The sequence below is a fragment of the Eubalaena glacialis genome, chromosome 12 (genome assembly GCF_028564815.1).
Source record: "Eubalaena glacialis isolate mEubGla1 chromosome 12, mEubGla1.1.hap2.+ XY, whole genome shotgun sequence".
NCBI classification, from domain to species: Eukaryota; Metazoa; Chordata; class Mammalia; order Artiodactyla; family Balaenidae; genus Eubalaena; species Eubalaena glacialis.
In genome coordinates, this window is record NC_083727.1 from 101,053,832 (window position 1) to 101,074,981 (window position 21,150).

At 34.3% G+C, this 21,150-nt stretch overlaps 1 protein-coding gene across 4 annotated transcripts in view; it reads right to left on the minus strand.

Annotated features, from left to right (window-relative positions):
- Positions 1 to 206: 206 nt before the first annotated feature.
- Positions 207 to 21,150, minus strand: part of PHIP (pleckstrin homology domain interacting protein) — a 122,004-nt gene continuing 101,060 nt past the window's right edge. For 2 of the 4 annotated variants that reach the window (XM_061207605.1, XM_061207604.1), the window contains exons 30-40: positions 20,916 to 21,071; positions 19,724 to 19,844; positions 16,646 to 16,771; positions 13,675 to 13,744; positions 13,279 to 13,332; positions 12,863 to 13,012; positions 8,854 to 9,006; positions 8,098 to 8,261; positions 7,383 to 7,642; positions 6,663 to 6,860; positions 207 to 2,763 (exon numbers count right to left, since the gene is read on the minus strand). In XM_061207605.1, coding sequence (XP_061063588.1) covers positions 2,126 to 2,763; positions 6,663 to 6,860; positions 7,383 to 7,642; positions 8,098 to 8,261; positions 8,854 to 9,006; positions 12,863 to 13,012; positions 13,279 to 13,332; positions 13,675 to 13,744; positions 16,646 to 16,771; positions 19,724 to 19,844; positions 20,916 to 21,071 — 2,090 coding nt within the window. In that variant the 3' untranslated portion in view covers positions 207 to 2,125. Of the gene's footprint in view, positions 2,764 to 6,662; positions 6,889 to 7,382; positions 7,643 to 8,097; positions 8,262 to 8,853; positions 9,007 to 12,862; positions 13,013 to 13,278; positions 13,333 to 13,674; positions 13,745 to 16,645; positions 16,772 to 19,723; positions 19,845 to 20,915; positions 21,072 to 21,150 lie in introns of those variants that run through there. The other 2 variants (XM_061207606.1, XM_061207607.1) reach the window with 2 other exon arrangements.

Sequence of the window (21,150 nt, forward strand, 5' to 3'; positions counted from 1 at the left end):
TCAATACTGGTGTAACTGAGAGACTCATTTTACTATACAACCAAGCCATCCATTTCTGCATTATGAAGAGTTTAACTACTGAATTTTAATTATATAGTTAAATATATTTGTTAGAAAAAAATAAATATACAAAAAACCTGAAAAATTTGAAATTATTTTCAACTGCAAAATCACAGCAATCCAGTTAAGATCTGGAAAATGGTTTACTTAATTTCATAGGAGGATTTCTGTACAAATTTAGTTACAAACAATCTAAAAAGCCCAAATGCATCACTTTCCATCCTTTTTCAAGACAATCAAATGACAGCTAACATTTATCCCTACCAGAAATATTGTAGAAATAATTATGTAATGTATTTTGCCAAGGTTCAATTAAAGACTTTATTTTTCTATATCAGGGTCATGCTGATACATATATTCCCCAACCTCGTTTTTTAAAAATGTAGTATCTGAAAATTTTGGCTACATTTTTGTACCATACCAGTCCTCAGAAAATACTACATTCTTTAAAACTTTTAAAAAAATGGACAATAATCTTTAAACAATAGAAATGGTATTTATGTTGGTTTTTAAGGTATAAAATAACTGTACCATAAACAAATAAATAACTGCTTTCCTTTTCCATAGCAGTACATATAGCAATACATTCTCCTAAGTCATATAGTTATCATTTACAATAGACAACTTAATTTTACTAATGATGCAAAAAATAATAGAATACAAGGCACAATCATTAAATGGAATTTTTCTTTAGGGTGTATACTGACATACCAGCGTGATAAGGATACCGTAAAAAGTGCAGGAAAAACACAATGTGCAATGAGACCACTGTATAAAACATGATTGCATAAAAAGTGATTTGGCCTATTTTTAAACCTTTAATAATTGAAAATAACCAATCTTCCCCTTAAAATTAAACTATAAAGTATGACATTTTAAAATTTTTATTCTACCATTATCTAAAAAATCCTGAAAAAAGAATTTATACCTGGGTAATAGTATATAAGTATGTGTTTGTATATATATTTAATTATACCCATTTATCAATATATACACATACACACACAGACACATTTCTTTGTAAGTCATTTTAGCCTATTAGATATGTCTAAAGTTTAGAAATGACATTAATCCGGATTAACAAGTAAACATCAAATCCCATACCTTTTTCCTGTATTTTCCTTGAATCCTTTAACCACTTAAACATTTTCTCTAAAACATCTCTGTCAAAGGACCCACCAGTGCATTATTTTCTACTATTAGTACCAAAAAAAGATACACCTCAGCATAACTCTTTAATAACTTGCTCTTTAGAATAATATATAGCCTTTCCAATATTGAAAAAGTGTATGCTGTCCTGACAGTCAAAAACAGGCTTTCCACTGCACTGATTCTCAGTCTTTGGCACAATAAACAGAGATTGAGTGATTGACATAAGAATCAAGGTCTGAAAAATTAGACAGTCAAATGTTTTCCAATGTGGATATGTCTCCTTTTCATCAGTACATTTTCTCTTAAGTTTGGCAGAAATGGAATACAGCAAAAGCCTCCTCTAGATTCTTTGTAAATGAACATTCTATAATTAAAATTAAACTTTTCAGGGTATCAAATGGTGGGAATTTTATATTTATCTTTAGAGGAAACACATTTCTTAATTTACTGCTACTCTGGTAACATCTGTTCTCCTAGGGACAAGACTTCTGTATCAACAGAAATGTACCTGGCTTGGTCAAAAATAATTCATTTTAACATAAAATGCTCTATCACTAGGAATATTATGCTCCTTAAGAGTATAGCAGAACTGTCTTCTTCAGAAATAAATTGGGAATTCTATAATATAGAGCCTCAATTTCCTTTGTTTTGAACAGTAAATGAAATGAATGTTGAAATGCATAACCTACCTAAGGGCAATAAATAGCAAACATTTAAAATATATATGTATATATTTATATATATATATATTCATTTAAAGAAGTGAAGTGTCTTGTAAGTTTGTTTTTTTTTGCAAATCAAATCATAACATTCCCTAATCCGTCATAGCAGCAAGGAAGCAGAAGCCATAGTTCTACATACTCCTTAACTGTACCTGCTTTATAGATTTTGAAGTAAAATATTTTGGTGCAAGTTACCAACCAATTAAGTTAGCTTTTGCTTTTTCAGTCAACTTTCGGACTCGTCCTCTACTAGAAGTTCCAAAAGTCAAAGAAGTGTCTTCAAACAACAGCTGCCTTTGCTCCTCTTCAGAGTCATCCTCGTTATAGAAGGCTGTCCTTCGACCTTGGTTTCTAGTTCTCATGTGAGGTTCAGAGCCTTTAAGTTCCTCAAACTCTTCTTCCTCATCCAGGGGATCGTCTGTCTTTTTTCGGTTACTTCTCCTTAGCATTTTAACACTTGTAGGAACTATGAGATCTGAGTCTAGTTTTTGTGTCTTCATCTTCCTTTTGGGTTTTCTGCCTCCACGACTCTTTTTCTGTAACAAATCCTCCTTTACAATATTAGTTTCAGAAAGAAAATTGCAGGCTGAAGAAGGAACTACTTCATCTCTGATGGGATGCATGCTATTTTGCTCCGAATCTTCGGGCTTTGCATACTGTAGCTTTTTGGGCTTCCTACCCCTCTTCTTGTGTGTAACTTCACCACTGCTGGTATTAACATCCACCTTAGGTTTCCTTCCAGGTCCTCTCTTCACAAGCTTAGACGGCTGCCCTCCGTGCCCATTTACTTGAATGCTTCCGGGTACAAGAGCATTGTTTTTACAATCTGCTGAAAAGGGAACAACAGTGCACTTAATATACGGAACTGCTTTTTTATTTGACCCTCAAACCAGTCAATAAGTCCACTGCTATACTTATACATAATGACATAATCCTAACTTTTTTAAACTAATATGAGAAAAAGAACTGACAAAAGGCTAACAGTTTAATGATATTATTTATCTTCTATTTAAAACTCACAGAGGAGAAGCATCCTTAATGAAGTCATTGATGACTTGACAACAGGGAAATGAAACTCAGAGCGAATAAATTACTTGCCTAAGTTAATACTGTAAATTATGATAGAGCTGGGATTAGCCAAGGTTTCTTATTCCTACTACCTTTACTACACATTCTAACGTATGAGCGTTGTTTTCATTACACAAAATGACCTGTTTACTCGTACGGAACTTCACCACCACAAAGCACTTTGTTTCCCTCATTAACACAGACTTTTTCTGTCTTCCTACCTTCAAGCAGCTCCATCATGGAAAATAATCGTAGCATAAAATCCATGACCTTTAAACTTGGTAATCGGAATAAATAAGCATTATCATCCCCCTCTACTTTCCTCTAATCATTTTTTCTATTACGGATGGAGGAAAAAGGGATTATCAAGACTGGAATGATTCTAACTCTTATTTAATCCTCTCTTGGATGTGACGATCATGACCTCTCTGATATCAGAGAAGAATTTGTAGTCTAAATATTTCCTTATGTTCCTCAGAAGTAAAAAGGATCTCCTTTCCTACTAACTCCTATGCAAGAGGTTTGGAAGTACATCTACTGGAATAATTTATAACAGTTGTTCTCCATCCATAAACACTACCATGGCTTTGATATTCTTCATCTATCCTTTTTACAAGAGTAGAAAAATAAGTTACTCTTGGTCACAGAATTTTTAAAAAAGGGTTAAAAAAAATAGCAACTAAATGGCAGTTTTCTTCACAGGCTCTTTTTGGAACAGTCCTATCTCCTTATGTAACTGAACGGCAAATGACTGATTTATAATCATAAGCAATACTGGTTGCATATATCAATCAAATCCACTATGTGTGCAACTATTATCAGGATCAAAATCCCATTGTAACAAACTCCATGATAAAGACCATTACGTTTTATTAAAAAATTAAAAAAATTCTGAAGATCAAATTCTAAATCTGTAGGATCTGGACATCATGATGAACTGCCTTTCTATGGTTTAAAAAAAAAAAAAAAAAGCTATTACCCTTGCAGATGACGAAAAAGATGACAAACACGCATTACCACTAACTTTTTTTCCTCCAAAATTCTGAAGTTTTTTGTTTTGGTTGTGGTGGGAGATCTGCAATGCAGTATTTTACAGGAAATCCATAAAGAGATGGAAAGTGCTGTTAAAGAGAATGCTTCTTCATAATGGTATATGTCTTGGGCTTGAACTGTACTGTGCTTTGTAAACTTCAGGAAATAACTGTCAAGAGACTCAGAGAAGGAGTCTCTGAGCCAATAGCAGAGGAAGAAGGCAAAGCCCTCATTTTCTGACCCCACAGTACAAATGACTTTCTTCAGATTAGTGGTTTTGAATAATGACGAGGGGAGGGGCGCAGGGGAGAAACGTGTGTGTGCATAAAGTAGTAAAAGTATTTTCTAACAAACAATTACCCTTAACCTGCCTGAGGATTCTGTAAGATTCTGTATATCTTTTAATTTGTTTTACATTAAGACTACTGGCAAATAAACATCCAGTTCATATACCCTACAAAAGTTCTACAGACTGGCTTCAAGGACTCCAGGAGCTCCTTGAAATGGTCCAAATTTTGTGTGGATATGCCTATGTGAATTTTTTTAGGGAAAAAAACTACAGGGTTGGCCAACTTTACAAAGCAATATGTAACCTAAAAAGGTTCAGAACTAATGCAGTTCTTTTAAAAAGGAATTCAAGAGTTAAAAAGAAGTTTTAAAAATCACTCATCTGGACCTGTACTATCCAATGAGGTCACTACTAACCACATGGCCACTGAGCACTTGAAATGTAACTAAGCAATTGAGGAACTGAATTTTTAATTAAGTTGAAATTTGAATATGAAGCAGTGTACATTTTGAAACACTGATGACACACTGAAATAATATTTTGGATATAAAGGAGTAAATAAAATACAGCATTAAAACTGATAATTTCACCTGTTTGCTGTTACTACATGTAGCTACTAGAACATATGTGGCTTGTATTATATTTCAACTGCACAGCACTGCTCTTGTTTCTAATAGTTAATTCAAGTGCCAATATTTATGTGATAAGTCATCATTAATGAGTTACATAGTAGCTTATTATATTTCTATACTGTACTGGTATTCCTATGTATTTGTAATACTCAAAAACTATGAATCAAATTGGCTATTGGACCTCCCCTATCATAATGCTAGAACCAATTCTCTACATACATTTGATTTCTCTAGGATTCAGGACTAACAGAAGCAAGGCCAATATACCATTCAAAACTTTGAATTCAGTTCAGATAGGAAGCAAATATGAAAATGTAAAACACTCACATACAAAATTATTTGCTTATTTATTCAAACACTGATTGTCCACTATATACTAAGTACAGGCAATTAAAAAATGAGCATGGGCAAGCACAAGAGTTCAGATTCTACTGGAGACGGACAACGTAAAAAAAGAATAGTTCTATCAACATTATAAGGGCCACAAAAGGCAATGAACAGGAAACTATTAAACTAGTAGGAAAAAAAGAAATTCCAAAGAAGGAAGAAAGGACAACAATATTTATGGACTTCCAAGTGGTTTAGGATGGCTGGGACATAAAAGGGAGACAGAAAAGTAAGGACAGCTGAATGTTAGACAACAGCCAAGCAATGAAGCGTCTTGTATAACAGGCAAAAACATTAAACTCTGATTCCATGTATGATTCGAAGGCAGGGAAGGATCTTAATTCTCTCTGTGTGTGTGTCTGTGTGCACGTGATCAGAAAGGTCACTTTGACTGAAATGTGGAAGATGGACTGAATAAGGTAGAGCTGAGAACTGAGGCAGGGAGACCAGTTAGGAGAGTACGACAGTCCACCGAAGTGAGAATGGAGAGGAGGAAATGGATCTGAGATGTTAAGGAGGCAGAAAGAAATAAGTAGATTTGGATGATGATTTTAAACTTATACAGGTGGGAAGATCCCAATATCATTAATCAAAATGAGGTCGTTTCAGTAGAAAAATTAAATTGTGAGAGGTTTCTGGGGGGAATACTGAAAAGGAAATGGTCTAGACACACTCTGGAAGTCATGACGAAAAACACTTATTCTTGAGCTGTCTGCTGTCAAGAAGCCATAATTATTTTAACATGTCGTAGGGTGTATTTCATCAGTTACTTTCTTCATCTTTCAAACAGAAAACTTTTACAATGAAAATCTGAAGACAAAAGAACTTTGGAAGCTTAACTGTAAGCGGTCGAAAGTTGTATGCTAGAATAGATACCTGGCTATAGACAATCCTAATGAATTATTATTTAAAGGTCTGTGTGTTGAATTTTGTGATATGAAAACTCAAAAATTTTTCTAAAGGAGTGCTATACTGGGTTAACTAAATTCAACTTTATTTAAACTTCTTGGATATACTTTTCCAGGTTTTGTAATACTGAAGTTAAAAACTACTAAATTTATATCATTAAAAGCCTCTGATTTTAGAATATGCTTTTATTTTTCATAGGGCAGAATATGCTTTTATTTTTCATAGGGCAAGTTTTTCTTGGCTTTTAAAATTTAGTAACAATACAGTCTGCTTTTGGCACAAAGCTGAAAATCAAAAGATGTCTCAGTAAATTTATCAACTAATACAGAATGTGTGACTTAAATGAGCAACCTAAAAAGTGGATATAAATGTTATCTTCAATAGAACCACCATTTGTAAGATCTACGGTACCTTGCTCGATGACAGCTGATGACTTCGAGAGAGCGGATGTCTTGGAGAGCACAGATGATTTCATTTTACGTTTGGCTGGCTTTTCCTTTTCCATGTTTTCTTTTGTAGAATTATTCCTAGTGGCATGACTAAAATTGGACTGACCAGGACTTGAAAGAGTACTCAAGGTTTTGGAATGTTTCACGGAATTCTCTAGAACTAGAACACACATACAAAAGATTAAAAGCTAAGAGTTAAATTATTTAACCTTAAAACAAGCAAGAAGGTTGGGATTACTTCTAAAGTGAATTGTTTGAATTAGCCAACAGGACAAAACCTGGGGGATGCTTAAAGCTTCCGTAAGAAATCTACTTTCAAAAAGGAAAAAGGCGTACATAATAGTTGCAGACCTTTCAGAAGCTGTCCAGTCACTGCAAGATTATGAAGGCAAGTGCTGGCAAACTGCTAGCAAGTCTGGGTTCTACGATTTAAATTTAGGCAGTTTGGATCAGAGTTGCCATTTTTGAGCATTATCCTATACTGACACTCCTAAACCTCAATATTCTTTTCCTTATCAAAAAAAAATTAAAAGAAAAACGTGCAAAAACAATAAAGAAAAGCAAAACCAACAGTGTCTCCTGGAATTGACTAAATCCAATATATTCCATTTGGCAAAGTAAATGCTTAAATTACAAAAGTCATTATATATATTTCAATTTAGAAACTGCAGCTGATTCTTACTTGTTTTCCCTGGCACTGCAGATGTGTTAGCTTTCGAAATAAAAGTCTTCGCTGCTGAAGAAGTCGATGGTTGCTCACTGGTAACTGGATCTACAGCTACTCGATTGCTTCTGGTTCGAACTACAGAACTGGATTCCGTTTTACCATTTATCTGAGCAGCACTGTGCCTTGGTGGTATTGATCGTGTAGGTGCAGAGAATGGAGAGGTAGCAATATCTGACTTTAACTGGGGTTTTAAGATCCTTTTTTTCCGTTCAGGGCTGTAAATAAAATAGTATTATTAGTCATTCTTATAGCTCTATGTGGATGAATAAAACAGTTTTATAATACTGTTGGATTCAATATTTGTACTGTTATGAAATATGTTAAAATATGAGATTTGTAGTGGATTTCATATGGTTGTGAGCCTTTGAAAAGTGAATATTTAGTGAAGGATCGCTGTAAATGCTATAGTTATATGACAGAAAGCATGATGCCATCACTATCCTAAAAATGCTGTTTTACTGTACAGATTTAGCAGTTTGAATTTAAGCACTTACACTAGTATAGCTTTAGTTAAAAGATTAAAAATCCTCCACATCATAGGAACTTGCATGTCAAATATATCATTCTGCAATATAGGGAATAGTAAAGGAAGTATTAAAAAACACCAAGTTCTATCATTTAGATGACAAAGTTATAGATCAGCTGATGATATTTAAAAGAAATCAAATACCTTGATGCAGCACTACTGGAAACAGAGCTGCTTCTATTTCTTTTCCTCCTCCTTTTGGTTATTGTATTTCTTTTATGAAAACGAAGGGCAGATTTATAATCCGATAAAACTGAACTAATGTGTTCTTCAAAGAAAGCGGACAGGCGCAAACTCATGCTGTAAATCTATGGAAAGAAACAAAACTGTTCAAACATTCCCGAAAGGAAATGCCTGTTCCTTTGAGATAATAATTTAAATATTTTTCTAGCAAAAAGATTTTAGAATTTAAAACACTGCTTTTTCTCAATCTCTTTTGACAAAGACTAAAGCAGAAACATTGTTACAATTAAATTATTTTTGTATTTGTTGGGCAAAGAAAAGTAAATGATATTTATAGTTTTACTCATTTTTATGACTCATATGAGCATTATATGGAAAAAAATGCTCCTTTCCACTAATTCAGAAAACAGCTGGAAAAGTTAAGCACACGTACCTCTAACACGTATCAGGACAATGTGTACGTGATGTCTATTCAACTACACTACCTTCAAGAAAAGTAACCATTCCTAAACATTAGTGACATTACTGTTTTTTCATAGAAGGAATAAAATAGAAAGATGTGAATTCTTTTTTCCACTAGAATACCATTAAGAACCTAATAGAAAGTTTGTCAATTTTGCTTTAAATTTTAAATAAAAGCAGCATTTAGTTACTCAACATACTTTTCTACTAATTTCATTTCATTTAAACAGAAAAGAAAGCAATTCAATTATATACCCTTGATCTTTTGCTTGGTGTATATGCTTTGGAATTACTAAAAATAAGTCTGACATCTTTACATAACTCCATTGGTGACTCATAATTCCCAGCCTCTAAAGTCTCTCTAACGGTAGCAAAATCCATTGGAGTGTCAATGATGTCTCTGTAGTCCTAAGAGAGGGAAAACAGGTCATATTAATAATATAATAATAATAATGCATTACTTCTCATAACAGGGATTCACGTTCAATTTCTGTGATGACTGCAAGTCCTAGAACTATTAATAATCACTCCTCGTTTCCCTCATCAAGGCTCCCTTTTTTCCCCAAGTCATTTTTATTTTTTTCATGTCCCCTACCTTTTACTGCAATCAACACAGGATTTCTCTCATTCAAGAACCTATAAATTCTGCTTTTTTTTTTTCCTTCAGAAAGAGGTAAAGGGTAGAGTTGTGTTTGAAAAAGGAGATTAAAAGAATATCGAAAAAACTCAGTTCCACAACTACAAGTTTGATATAAAAAACCCAAAACTTTATATTACCCATGAACTCTGAAGGCTTCTAATTCACTGAAACATAACTGTACCTTTAAAATTAAGAGATAAAAACAATAAAAATATGTTAACATCCCATGTATGTGAAGGCCTGAGTTCTAGTAACCTCAACTTCAGTACTACAATTACTATAATTGGGAACTTTGCAGTTATCAAGAATTATGAATGTAAATATCTGTCACAAAGCCTTTACACTTCATTCCACGGAGGAAAAGTGCAGTCACCCAAAGTCTCCACCTAATCAATTGTGTATAAAATAAAGCAATAGATTAGAAGCAATAAAAACAGGCAAATGAAAGGAGAAAAAAGCAACAGAATAGTATAAAATGATCCAAATATGGTATCTTTAAAGGAGTAAATAATACTACACCTTTTCCATAGTCCCAGAGTATGTAACTGTATTTTTTGAAATACAATAACTTGACTTTGCCCCATCAAGTTTAAATTATGATCAAATATGTTTGACCATAAAAGCAAACAGTATCACTGCCTTTTACAAATAGGGACAGTTTTATTTCTTCCATAACAATCTGCAATGCCCTTTATTTCCTTTTCTTGTCTTGTTGCACTGGCTCGAATTTGTAGTACTATGTTAAATAGCAGCTGTGAGAATGGACATTTTTGCTTCACTCCCAATCTTAGGGGGAAAGCATTCAGTTTTTCATGATTAAGCATGATGTTAGCTACAGGTTGTTAAACAGATGTTCTTTATCAAGTTACGGAAGATCCCCTTTATTCCTAGTTTTCTTAAGAGTCTGTTTTTATTATTAATGGTGTTCTGTTTTCTTAGATTATGTATTTGTTTTTTTGGCATCCATTCAACACAGGGCCAACTATATTAATTTTCTTATTTTTGTATTCTTGATACTGTGGCATTTTGGGGGCCAAAAAGACCTAAGGAGAGACTGCCAAGGGCTAGGCAATTCTTAGAGATGGCAAAGGGTTGTGCTGGGAATACAGCTTTCATATGCAAACCAACCATGTCCTTAAGCAACCCTCACACACCAAGCCAGTATTTCCTCTGCCCTGAATCATCCCAGGGTCAGGTATCAGACAACCAGAGACCACCCCTATGCCCCAAAACCAATTGGAGTAATTCCAAGTAGCCAATCTTAAGCTGTTGACTATGCCCTGCCTTGCCTTTCTCATGGAAACCCCAGTAAAGGCTCTGGCCTAAGCTTTTCCTTTGCTCCTGTTTTTTTTGGCTGTGTTGGGTCTTCGTTGCTGTGCGAGGGCTTTCTCTAGTTGTGGTGAGCGGGGGCTACTCTCTGTGGTGGTGTGTGGGCTTCTCACTGCAGTGGCTTCTCTTGTTGCGAAGCACAGGCTCTAGGTGGGCGGGCTTCAGTAGTTGTGGCTTGCGAGCTCTAGAGCGCAGGCTCAGTAGTTGTGGCACACAGGCTAGTTGCTCCACGGCATGTGGGATCTTCCCGGACCAGGGATCAGACCCGTGTCCCCTGCTTTGGCATGCTGTTTCTTAACCACTGTGCCACCAGGGAAGCCCCCCTGCTCCTGTCTTCTGCAATGTGACTAAGACCCTGTGCTTTCCCCTGTGGCCCTAAGTGGTATTTGGTGAACCTCTCTCTGGGATCTGTAAGTGTAATAAATTTCTTTCTTCCAAGACTCATTCTTGTTTCCTCCTGTGGTCACAATGATTAATTACCACACCATACCCAACATGTACATTCTTAAAAGAAATGAGTACTGAATTCTGTGAGATGCCTTTTCTGCACTGATATGATCATGTGATTTTTCTTCTTTAGTATTGAATTGTTGACATATTGACTGATTTCTGAATACTGAACCAGCCTTATATCCCTGGGAAAAAACCCACTTGGTCAGGGTACAAAATCATTTTTATATATTGCTGAATTCTATTTGCTGATATTAAGAATTTTTGCACTTTCTTCTTTTGTACTGTTTTGTCTGGTTTTGACATCAGGGTAACACTGGCTTCATAGAATGAGTGTAGAAGCATTCTTTTTCTTGAGGAAGAGACAGTGTAGGATTTGTGTTAGTTCTTTAAACATCTGGTAGAATTTACCAGTGAAAACTCCTGGGCTTAGAGATTATATAAAATACATACTTGGGCTTGCAAGAAACAAAGGGAAATCCACAGGTTTCAAAAACAAAGAGAAATGAAAACCAGAGCACTTTAGCATTAGCTCAGTTCTTCTAAGAGGTTTTTTGGATGGTAGGGTTTGAATTAGTCCAGTTTATCACATTGCTGGAATTAAAGATTTATCTTCTACATTTAAGATTACATGTTTCTTGATTTTTAAAACGACAAGTCATTTATGATATTTATCTATTGATGAAATTTCTCTATTTTCATCATTGCAAATTAGAACACATACATAAAAAAACAGATAATAAAGACTTTGGTGATACCACATCCAGGTCATGATCTCTTATAAAACGTTTAGTTTTAATTTGAAACCATGAATGTTATCTGATATACAATCTTTAGTAACTGGAAAAAGGAATAAAAAAAAATCACTTGAAGTGAAATTTAGATTGCTAAGACTGCACGCAAAAATAAATACTTGCAACATGTTTACTCAAACTTTTTACCATGAGTTCCATAAAGATCATAAATTGGCATAACCTACATATATAATAGTGCCACCTTACATTTATATATAGTGCTTCAGTGTAAAAACTATTTTAATGTTTAATAAATAACTAGTAATATTCTCATTCCACTTCTATAACCCTGTAAGGAAGGTTAGAGACAGGTATAATTATTGTTGTTTCCTAAGTAATTTCCATAGTAAATTCACAGAATTAGTGTGGAAAAGAAGATAGTAACTATATACTCAGATATGAAAACGAAATAACTTGCTCGAAACTGCAGAACTGGTAAGAGGCAGAGCTGGGACAATGGCCCAGTCCTCTGGAGTCCTAGTTCAGGGTTACTCCTTTTGTACCACACTGTTCAATTTAGATGCTCTGTGGAGCCAAATGGATAATGAGAATGTGTATGAAATAAAAAACAAATAAACCATAATCATAAAAATAAATAGTAAACTGTCATGTATAAGAGATATATATGTATGTATATATATAAATCAAAATCAAACTGACAAGTTAAGAAAGTATTTTCAAAAATACTTACTGGGGGGCTTCCCTGGTGGCGCAGTGGTTAAGAATCCGCCTGCCAATGCAGGGGACACGGGTTCTCGAGCCCTGGCCTGGGAAGATCCCACAAGCCGCGGAGCAACTAAGCCCGTGCACCACAACTACTGAGCCTGCGCTCTAGAGCCCGTGAGCCACAACTACTGAGCCCGCACGCCTAGAGCTGGTGCTCCACAAGAGAATGAGAAGCCTGCACCCTGCAACGACGAGTAGTCCCTGTCTGCCGCAACTAGAGAAAGCCTGCGCGCAGCAACGAAGACCCAACGCAGCCAAAAAAAAATAAATTAAAAAAAAAAAAAAAAAAAGCTATGTGCAAACACATTAAAAAAAAAACACTTACTGGATATTCAAGAAGATCTACTGGCTGGCGGAAAGGCTCAGAATCTTCACACTGAAATATGAGATTTAACAATTCTTGACACTGTTTTTTCCATGCTTGAATATCATAAGACTGTGCTCTGTTACGTAATCTTCTTCTAGGCTGATGGTCCTAAAATTAAAATGTTCAAATAATATTAATAAAATAAGACATATAATAAAAATTTTTATTTTTAATCTTGGATAATTAGGTAATACACAGTAATTCAAATAAAAGAAAACATCATTCACCTAGTTCTGAAAACCATGCATTTTTGTGATGGAAACTGATTTGGAAGTTAATACTTAACCTGTCTTTAAAAATAGTAAGAGTAAAAAAAATGCTTAATACATTTTAATTCATATAAAGCACTTCTGTTAAAACAAAAAACTTATTACCTTCCTTTTCCGGGTAGAAGTTCCTGGCACGTCAGTGTCTTCTTTTTCTTCTTCCTTTGAAGCAAGAATTTATCAGATTCATAAAATATTCTAGGTTTCACTATATTCTATAGTTTTTTAATACCAATTATCTCCTTTACATTTTGGAAAACCCATAGTATATATGATGCTGGAACACTTTATTGATTCACTAAAAAGTCTCCCTCCACCCACCATTTAAAAAAAATTATAACTATAACAAGATAATTCTGAATCATTTTTTTAAAACAGTTAGCAACAGCATTAGGCAAAAATAATTTTCATAACAGCATTTACCTGAAAACTACTGTGTGTAAATTTCTTTTTATATATGGAACATAAGCAATGTAGTAATAATCATAATGAAATATTAAATACCTCAGAGTCAGACAAAACTTTCTTCTTCATTGAATTGTAGAGTGGAATTATGTTATAACAAGTCTGATCCCTAAATAACAAAGAAATGTTAGTATACAAGACTGGAGTCATGAGATTTTTGTCCTTTAAACCTGTTAGTAAAACAAGAGTTTAAGGTAAAACTTGAAGCTGAAGGCTTCCTCATCAGTTGACTCCAAAACCCTATGCACACACATCTGCCCCTGCCCCTCCACTCTATGTGGAGCCTCCACTCTGGCCTATTTCATTACACCAAGCCCAATTCCCATCTCCCAGGTTTTGCTCAGTTCACTACTGTGCCTGGAATGCCTTCCTTCCTTCTTCAGTCTACAAGGAATAGCTAGTATACCTCCTGTCTTCTAATTCCTTCTTCCTTTCATTCTTAAATGTAGGCATTCCCTAAAATTTTGTCCTTAGCCATCTTCTATACCTTTTGACCACATAATCTTATATATCTGCAGTTTATCTGTGTTAATGAACTCCAAATTCCTATAATTTGGTCTGACTCTTTTCCTGAGATTCCTGACACCATCTAAAATTCTGCATGTCTAAACCTAACTGTTGTTTCCCACTCTTTCTCCCTTTTCTTTTTAACTTTTTTTTTTCAACCATTCTTACAGTAATGCATGGTTTTTCAATATTCCTTCCCTTGCCTCCTCCTTATAAACCCAATCATTGGACAAGTTCTGTGATTCTACCTTCAAAATCTCTTAGCATCTGCCTCTTTCTCACTTCCATAAATTAAGCCATCACCTCTTACTTGCTCAGCTGTAGAAGTAAGTCAATCTGCAGTCAGTTTAATACTTTTATGGCGTAGCGAGCACCATGCTGCTCTCGTGTGCACACACACTTCCCACAGCTCCTTGCCCCCTGTGCTCACATTTTAAGTGTAGCTCCTCGCATTCCTCGCATCAGCACTCGAGGCCCTCCACCATACGGTCCACACTCGAGTTTAGCGCCCTGCATCCCTACTACTGCTGCTCACGTACTCTCTACTTCACCTCATTTCAGTGACTCGATTCCCTTAACAAACCTTTACCTTCCTCCATCGTGCCATTCCTCATCCCTGGAACTGCTTTCCTTTCATCTAACTTCTGAATCAGTATCTACCTTGTCCAGAACACCTTAACATACTTCTCTCTGTACCTGAAATCCCACCCTTATAGCCAGAAGTGACCCTATCCCTCATCTAAACATTCATACAAACTCCTTTTACTTTTTCCTTATATTATAGCTACAGATTTATCTACCCTACAAAACTGTATTAAGAGGATAATTATGCATTTCTTTCTATCTCCAAGTATCTATTAAAACACTTTGTATACATCTATTGCTTGAAATTTGGCCAAATAACTCAATTAAGAAGTACCATTACCAAAATTTCAAGACATACTAGACACATCTTGAAAAGTAATGCTAGCTAAAAATGGTTCTTAACAAATTGTATACCTCTAAAAAATGCCAGGGATTTACTTTTAGATATATACAATGTAAATGCTTTATTATTTTATTTTAATCTGTTCTTATAAGGCGTTTCAAAATAACTATTTGAAAGAAATACAATTTCACAGATTATTCCAACTGTAAAAATAATTTTCATCTAAATTATTTCACTAAAATATGAATTTACTCTATCATGTGATTCTATTGATTCCTATCTCTTTGGAAAAACAGATGTACATAACATATATAAAACACACAAAATTACAGATTAAAAACTTTACAGTTAAGATATTATAAACTTTTACAACCGAGTTATATGAATAGTTTTCTGAGGATAACTAATTTTTATTATCTTGATTATTAATTCTTGATTATCAATTTTACTGAAAAGCAGCAAAAGCTTAGCAATAACAGCCCCGAAACTACTTGAAAGGCAACAGCTTTCTTTAGAGAAACAAGGTCGAGGAAGGGCATAAAGTTTATCTTACGAATTTTCTTTGGTGGTTTTTTTATATTGCAATTACCTACATTCCTTAGCAAAACAAACTCACCTAATACCAAGAAAAGGGATCCTATGATTATGCTGAGTAATGAGAATGAAGCTGGAGATGTTTTTTTTAAAAAAAAGCCTCAATAATCCCTTCATGTAAAAGTGAAAGCTGATAACAGGTGAATACTTAAATTATAAAATACCCAATTCTCCTCTTAATGAGAAAAAATTATCCAATATAAATAAACTTAGTATGAATTCAGATCTGTATTTTGTAGAAAACATACATATGATTCATTCCTCTGGCTTCAATTTAGAAGACTCAATTCATTCTATGAATACATAAAATCCATAAGACAAGGAAGTAAAAGTCCTGCTGTCTTAAGAAGTTGTAGTTATCATCACTCTTGGTATGGGATTAATGAATGAGGAAGTAAACTTGACTTTGAAGAAGAAAAACCTTGAAAGTTAAATTCAGTTTCCTGCTGACGTATTTGAATACTTGTTCATAAACTTGATAGGGGCAATACAATTTTAAGATGAAAGGTTCTCAAATCAAATGGCAGACACTCATTTACTGTGAAAATTAAACAAGTTAACCTCTAAAAGATTCTATTTCCTTAACTGTAAATTCCAGATAATGATCTCTCCCACCTGTAAGATTTTTATCTGACTTAGAAGAGCTAATTTAGGTAAAACATTACACGTTCAGTAAAAGCTTGCTATTATTATTATTATCGAACATTGCATTTAGAGAAAGATCCATGTTTTCTTACTTGAATTGCAGAACACAACTGCAACACAATCTCTTTGACTCTGTAATTATTATCAGCCAGTGAACTAAACGCTGCTTCTTTAGACAGACATACACTTCCTATTTTGAGTGGAACTATGCTTACAGCACAGCACGTGACATGATGTATAAAAAAAATGACTGTATTCTACGTTTTGGCATTTTACATTTTAAAATACTGTCATTAATTATTACAGTAATATAATTAAGTGTGGAAAAATACTCACTTTATAAAGTGTAGAAGAAGATCAGTCACAAATTTAGCAGATTTCACAATAGGGCTTCCAGGCTCATTAAATGTTCGTGTATTATGCTCTATATACCGAACTTCCCACATTAAGGAAGAAACCCGCCTTAAAACAAACAAAATGCAGAAGTCTTATTAATCTCTTTATACTTAGAAATACATACACACATTTTAAAACCAAGACATTCAGACTTTTCAATTGCAGTCTTAAATCAATTACAAAACTCACACCTTAAAAAGCTGTTTTCAAAAAAATAGAACGTCATTTGTGGTGGGGGGGGAAAGAGTAGCAACGTTATGTACTGGCATAGAAAATGTCTGGATTAGACACATTAGACTATCAACAGGGCCTTCTTTTAGGGAGAAAGACTATAAGGAGAGTAGCAGGAGGAGAGAAACAGTGGAGTTTTAGTTTTTGCTTTACATATTCCTTCATGTATGGTGTCATTTTTTGGTAATAAGCATATCTGACTTTTACTTAAAAAAGGAAACCAAGCAATTTCAATCTAATTCTATTACTGGTAATCAAATGACATTTAAAAATGAAAAGCTAACTAAGAGCTTGCTTATGAGATACAAAAATATAAAAATATGGTGAACATGTTAGTTTACTAAGAAACCTAACGAAATGAAAATTAATTTTTTTTTTTACACTAAATTGACAATGCAGTTGATCCTTGAACAATGGGGGAGTTAGGGGCACTGGCCCTCCTTGAAGTCTAAAATCCGAATACAACTTTAGAGTTGGCCCTCCATATCCGAGGTTCCGCATCCATGGATTCAATCAACCATGGATCATGTAGTACTATAGGTACGTATTTATTGAAAAAGAAATCCGTGTATAAGTGGACCTGTGCAGTTCAAACCCATGCTGTTCAAGAGTCAACTGTACTAAAATTTTGGTGTTTTATTATTTTATTTCAGTAACTAAAGAAAAATCCAAAGGCAGATTCTAGAATATCATCCAACTTAAAATGATAAGGAAGAAAATACTCAGAAAATGTTACTGATGTGTGAACAGAAAACAATTATATGGAATTTTAAAAGAATTATATATAATTATGGATACAGAAGCATACAGAAAAGCTTCTGTGCATTTCCAATAGCATTTACAAGGCTCGTTCTAATAAAAGAATCACAGGCCATTTTCAGAGTACCCTACAGAAACTGTGTATAAGATAAGGCATGAGGTTTTAATATCAGTAGGGCAAACTGACAGTGGTTTAAGACTGAACTAGAAGTATCAAAGAGGAAAACTACAAACTGCAAGAAGTCTGAAGCCAATGAGTAGAGGAGAAGCAAAAGAGCTCGAAACAGTGAAATAGCACATGAAGGCATCATTATTATGAAATAAGAACATAACTCAGGTCTACAACTACATTATTTGGTTAAAAATCAGGCAGTTTCTAATTTGTGTAAGGACTCTGTTCCAAAAGATTTTTTTCCTAAGTTGGTTACTAAGCTAGGCTAATGCCAAAAAGCCTAATTAAGCTGTAACGTATATTGAAATACAGTACACCTTAGCAATTCTCATGTTGAGCAGTATTTCTATGAGAAAGTATATTTTTAACAATGGTGGGAGATGGCAGAAGTTTATCTTTCTAGATGTAGTCCAACTACTAGTGTGTAGAGAACAGTTCTTTCTCTCCCTTTTATCCTCCCACGTCTTGTTCCATCTCTGAAGCACGGGGTGTAACTCCTAAGGTTTAACAACTTAGGGGCTTAGAGAGAAATAAGGATATAGTTAAGAATTTCTTCTCCATTTCCTGTCTTAAACCTTTAACACGTAATGTTGAAAATGATTTACTTAAAGAAGTGTGCTTCGAGAGGAAGATGGCTGGGAGGCACATATCACAGGTGATTTCCTCCTCATCTCAATGCTTTTGACAAATATTAATGAAGCGGCAGCAGAAATACCTAACAAGATCAGAACGTGAAGTCCAATGCCTTAGTTTTCTTCATTCCAAGTGGCTCTCGGTGAAGTGACTCTGACCAGCAGGAGGCATTTGGCAATGTGTAGAGACGTTTTTGGTTTTTACAACTAGGGGCTGCTACGGCACTTAAGGGTAGAGGCAAAGGACAGCCCCTCATGATGAAGAATTTTCCAGCCCTAAATGTCAGTAATGCTTTTGTTGAGAAACCCTACCTTAGTCAGTAAGGAATAACAAATGGTGTTTTCAGTGCCAGGTACACACAGTATCAAATTAGAATTATAATTTAAGTATTAAAAAGAACTAAAGGCACATTTTACACAGAAAAATATGAATACAAAATATGATTAAAAACTTCCCTAAGTTAAAATAAATAGTAGTGTAAAGAACTGCAGTACTATAAAACTGGTCACAAAAATAAAGTTTTAATGCAATTATTATTTAAGTTAAAATGTTGTTGGCCTGCTAATAAGCAAAAGTCATAAGAAATGTGAAAGCTAAAAGTCTGATTTCGTTACGTGAAAACAATGGACTTAACCTCACTTTTTGATAAGACATTTTAGGTAATAAACCTACAAAGCCTGCCCAACATTAGAACTCAATGTTTACCAAAATTGTTAACCAGCATACGCAAATTAACTGAAATTACATCTTTTTAAAACTCTAGTTATATTTCAAGCTAAGCTACAACTATAAAAAGTACCCCAAATTTTCCTAATTTCATTTTTCAGAAGTATTCATAAGCTAAATAAATAAGAGAACACACAGTTTTTAATATTATTCTATGAAAAAAAATCCATGAACAAATATTTCAATGGGATATCTCGGAGAAAATAAAATACGCTGGCTTGTTTCATAAAACACAATACAAACACAGTGACCATCAATGCACATGTGTTTCTAAGTGTCGTCTACAGGGCAGCAGCACCAGCGTCACCGGGAACTCATCAGAAACGCAATCCCAGGTCCCACTCTAAACCTACCACCAGATTCTACATTTTAACAAGATCCCCAAGGTGATTTGCATGCACATGGAAGTTTGAGAAACACGGCTAGAGAGGATCAGTAAAAGGGTGAAAGAATCACTTAGCTTTCTTTTGGTAGTAGCTACAGCAAATGGTTCTAACCTGTAAAACCTGTTTTCCAGTCTTTGTTTAATTGTACTTAAATCCGTTGGATATGCCACTACAGTGCAATACATGGGATAGGCTTGCAAATCCACAGGAGCCACAAATGCTGAAGCAATATCTAAGATAAACAAACAAATACGTTTATAAATTTATTTTTGTACTGCTTAAAATACTTCAAAATTCTGCTTGAATTAAGCTTTAAGTTCTAATCCACATAACCATTAGTCTACCACTATCTTCTGATAGAAAATACATACAGTTTAGCTAACACATAGTCTCACTTTTTATTATGTCTACATTTATACTGCAAAATTCTAGGAGTATTTGTTATTTATGGATTCCTTAGAAGAAAAGAGATGACAGACAATATATAAAGCTGACTTATTAAAGAACATCCACATGTATTTCTATAATTAAAACCAGGCCATTCCTGAATCTATGTTATGTGTTTGACAGTAATTGTTTTGACATAATTACTAAAATTACCTAAGATAGTATCTGAGACAATAATTAATTAAGTGTTGCCCATATTTTAAAAGACTTCAGATGAAAATATCATCCAACATGTGTCTCCAATATCTTCAGCTCTTACTCATGTTAATTTCTCCCTTAGACTCTTTAAAGCTCATTCCTTACTGAAAGTCTAGGTTAATACAAACCACCACACTAGTTTAGAGTTATTTTGGGCACCAAAAGTTCAGATAATCATGCTTTGTGGTCATTGTTCTTTTTCTTTTTTTTTAAATAAAGCAAAGCAGTTCATATACCCTCTCCCTTCCCTTTACAAATATTCTATTGTGTATACCTATATCAAGTTAAGAGGAAAACTGGTACAGTTACCCATATAATTCAGCTTTCAGCCCTCCTCTTTCAAGTCGCATCATGTCAGCTTGAGTATGTCAAGGATTTTAAAATTAGGTTCTGGAGGATCTAGGTTTTTCAACGGTACCCCTGGTGTTTCTGGGGTCCCTCACTCTGAAATTCAGCTAGAGCAACCTCATTTATAACTGTTTTAGATATTTAAGCCCTGTGTAAAATCGCATTTAAAAAAAAAAAAAACCACTTAAAAATGTTTGAAAACAATGACATGATATTATGGAAAAAAGTTTTGCTTGAATAATAATATTTTTCCTTTCCTTTGCTTTCTGGCAACATCTTCTATCTATATTCATGTGTTACTATTATTTACCTAGTGTCATTAACTGGTTTATTCCTGTAACAATTCTTTCACATTCTTCATCCCTGGGATTGGAACCCCATTCACCATCAAGAGGCTTATAGATCAATGATCTGCATTCAACATCAGTTAAAGGAACACTGGTACCTAGTTCTTCAGGAAATACAGCTGAAATACAAAGAAAGAAAGCAGATTTAGTGAAAATATGTGGTAATTTACTAATATTTAGGTTACCTTTAGAAATTAG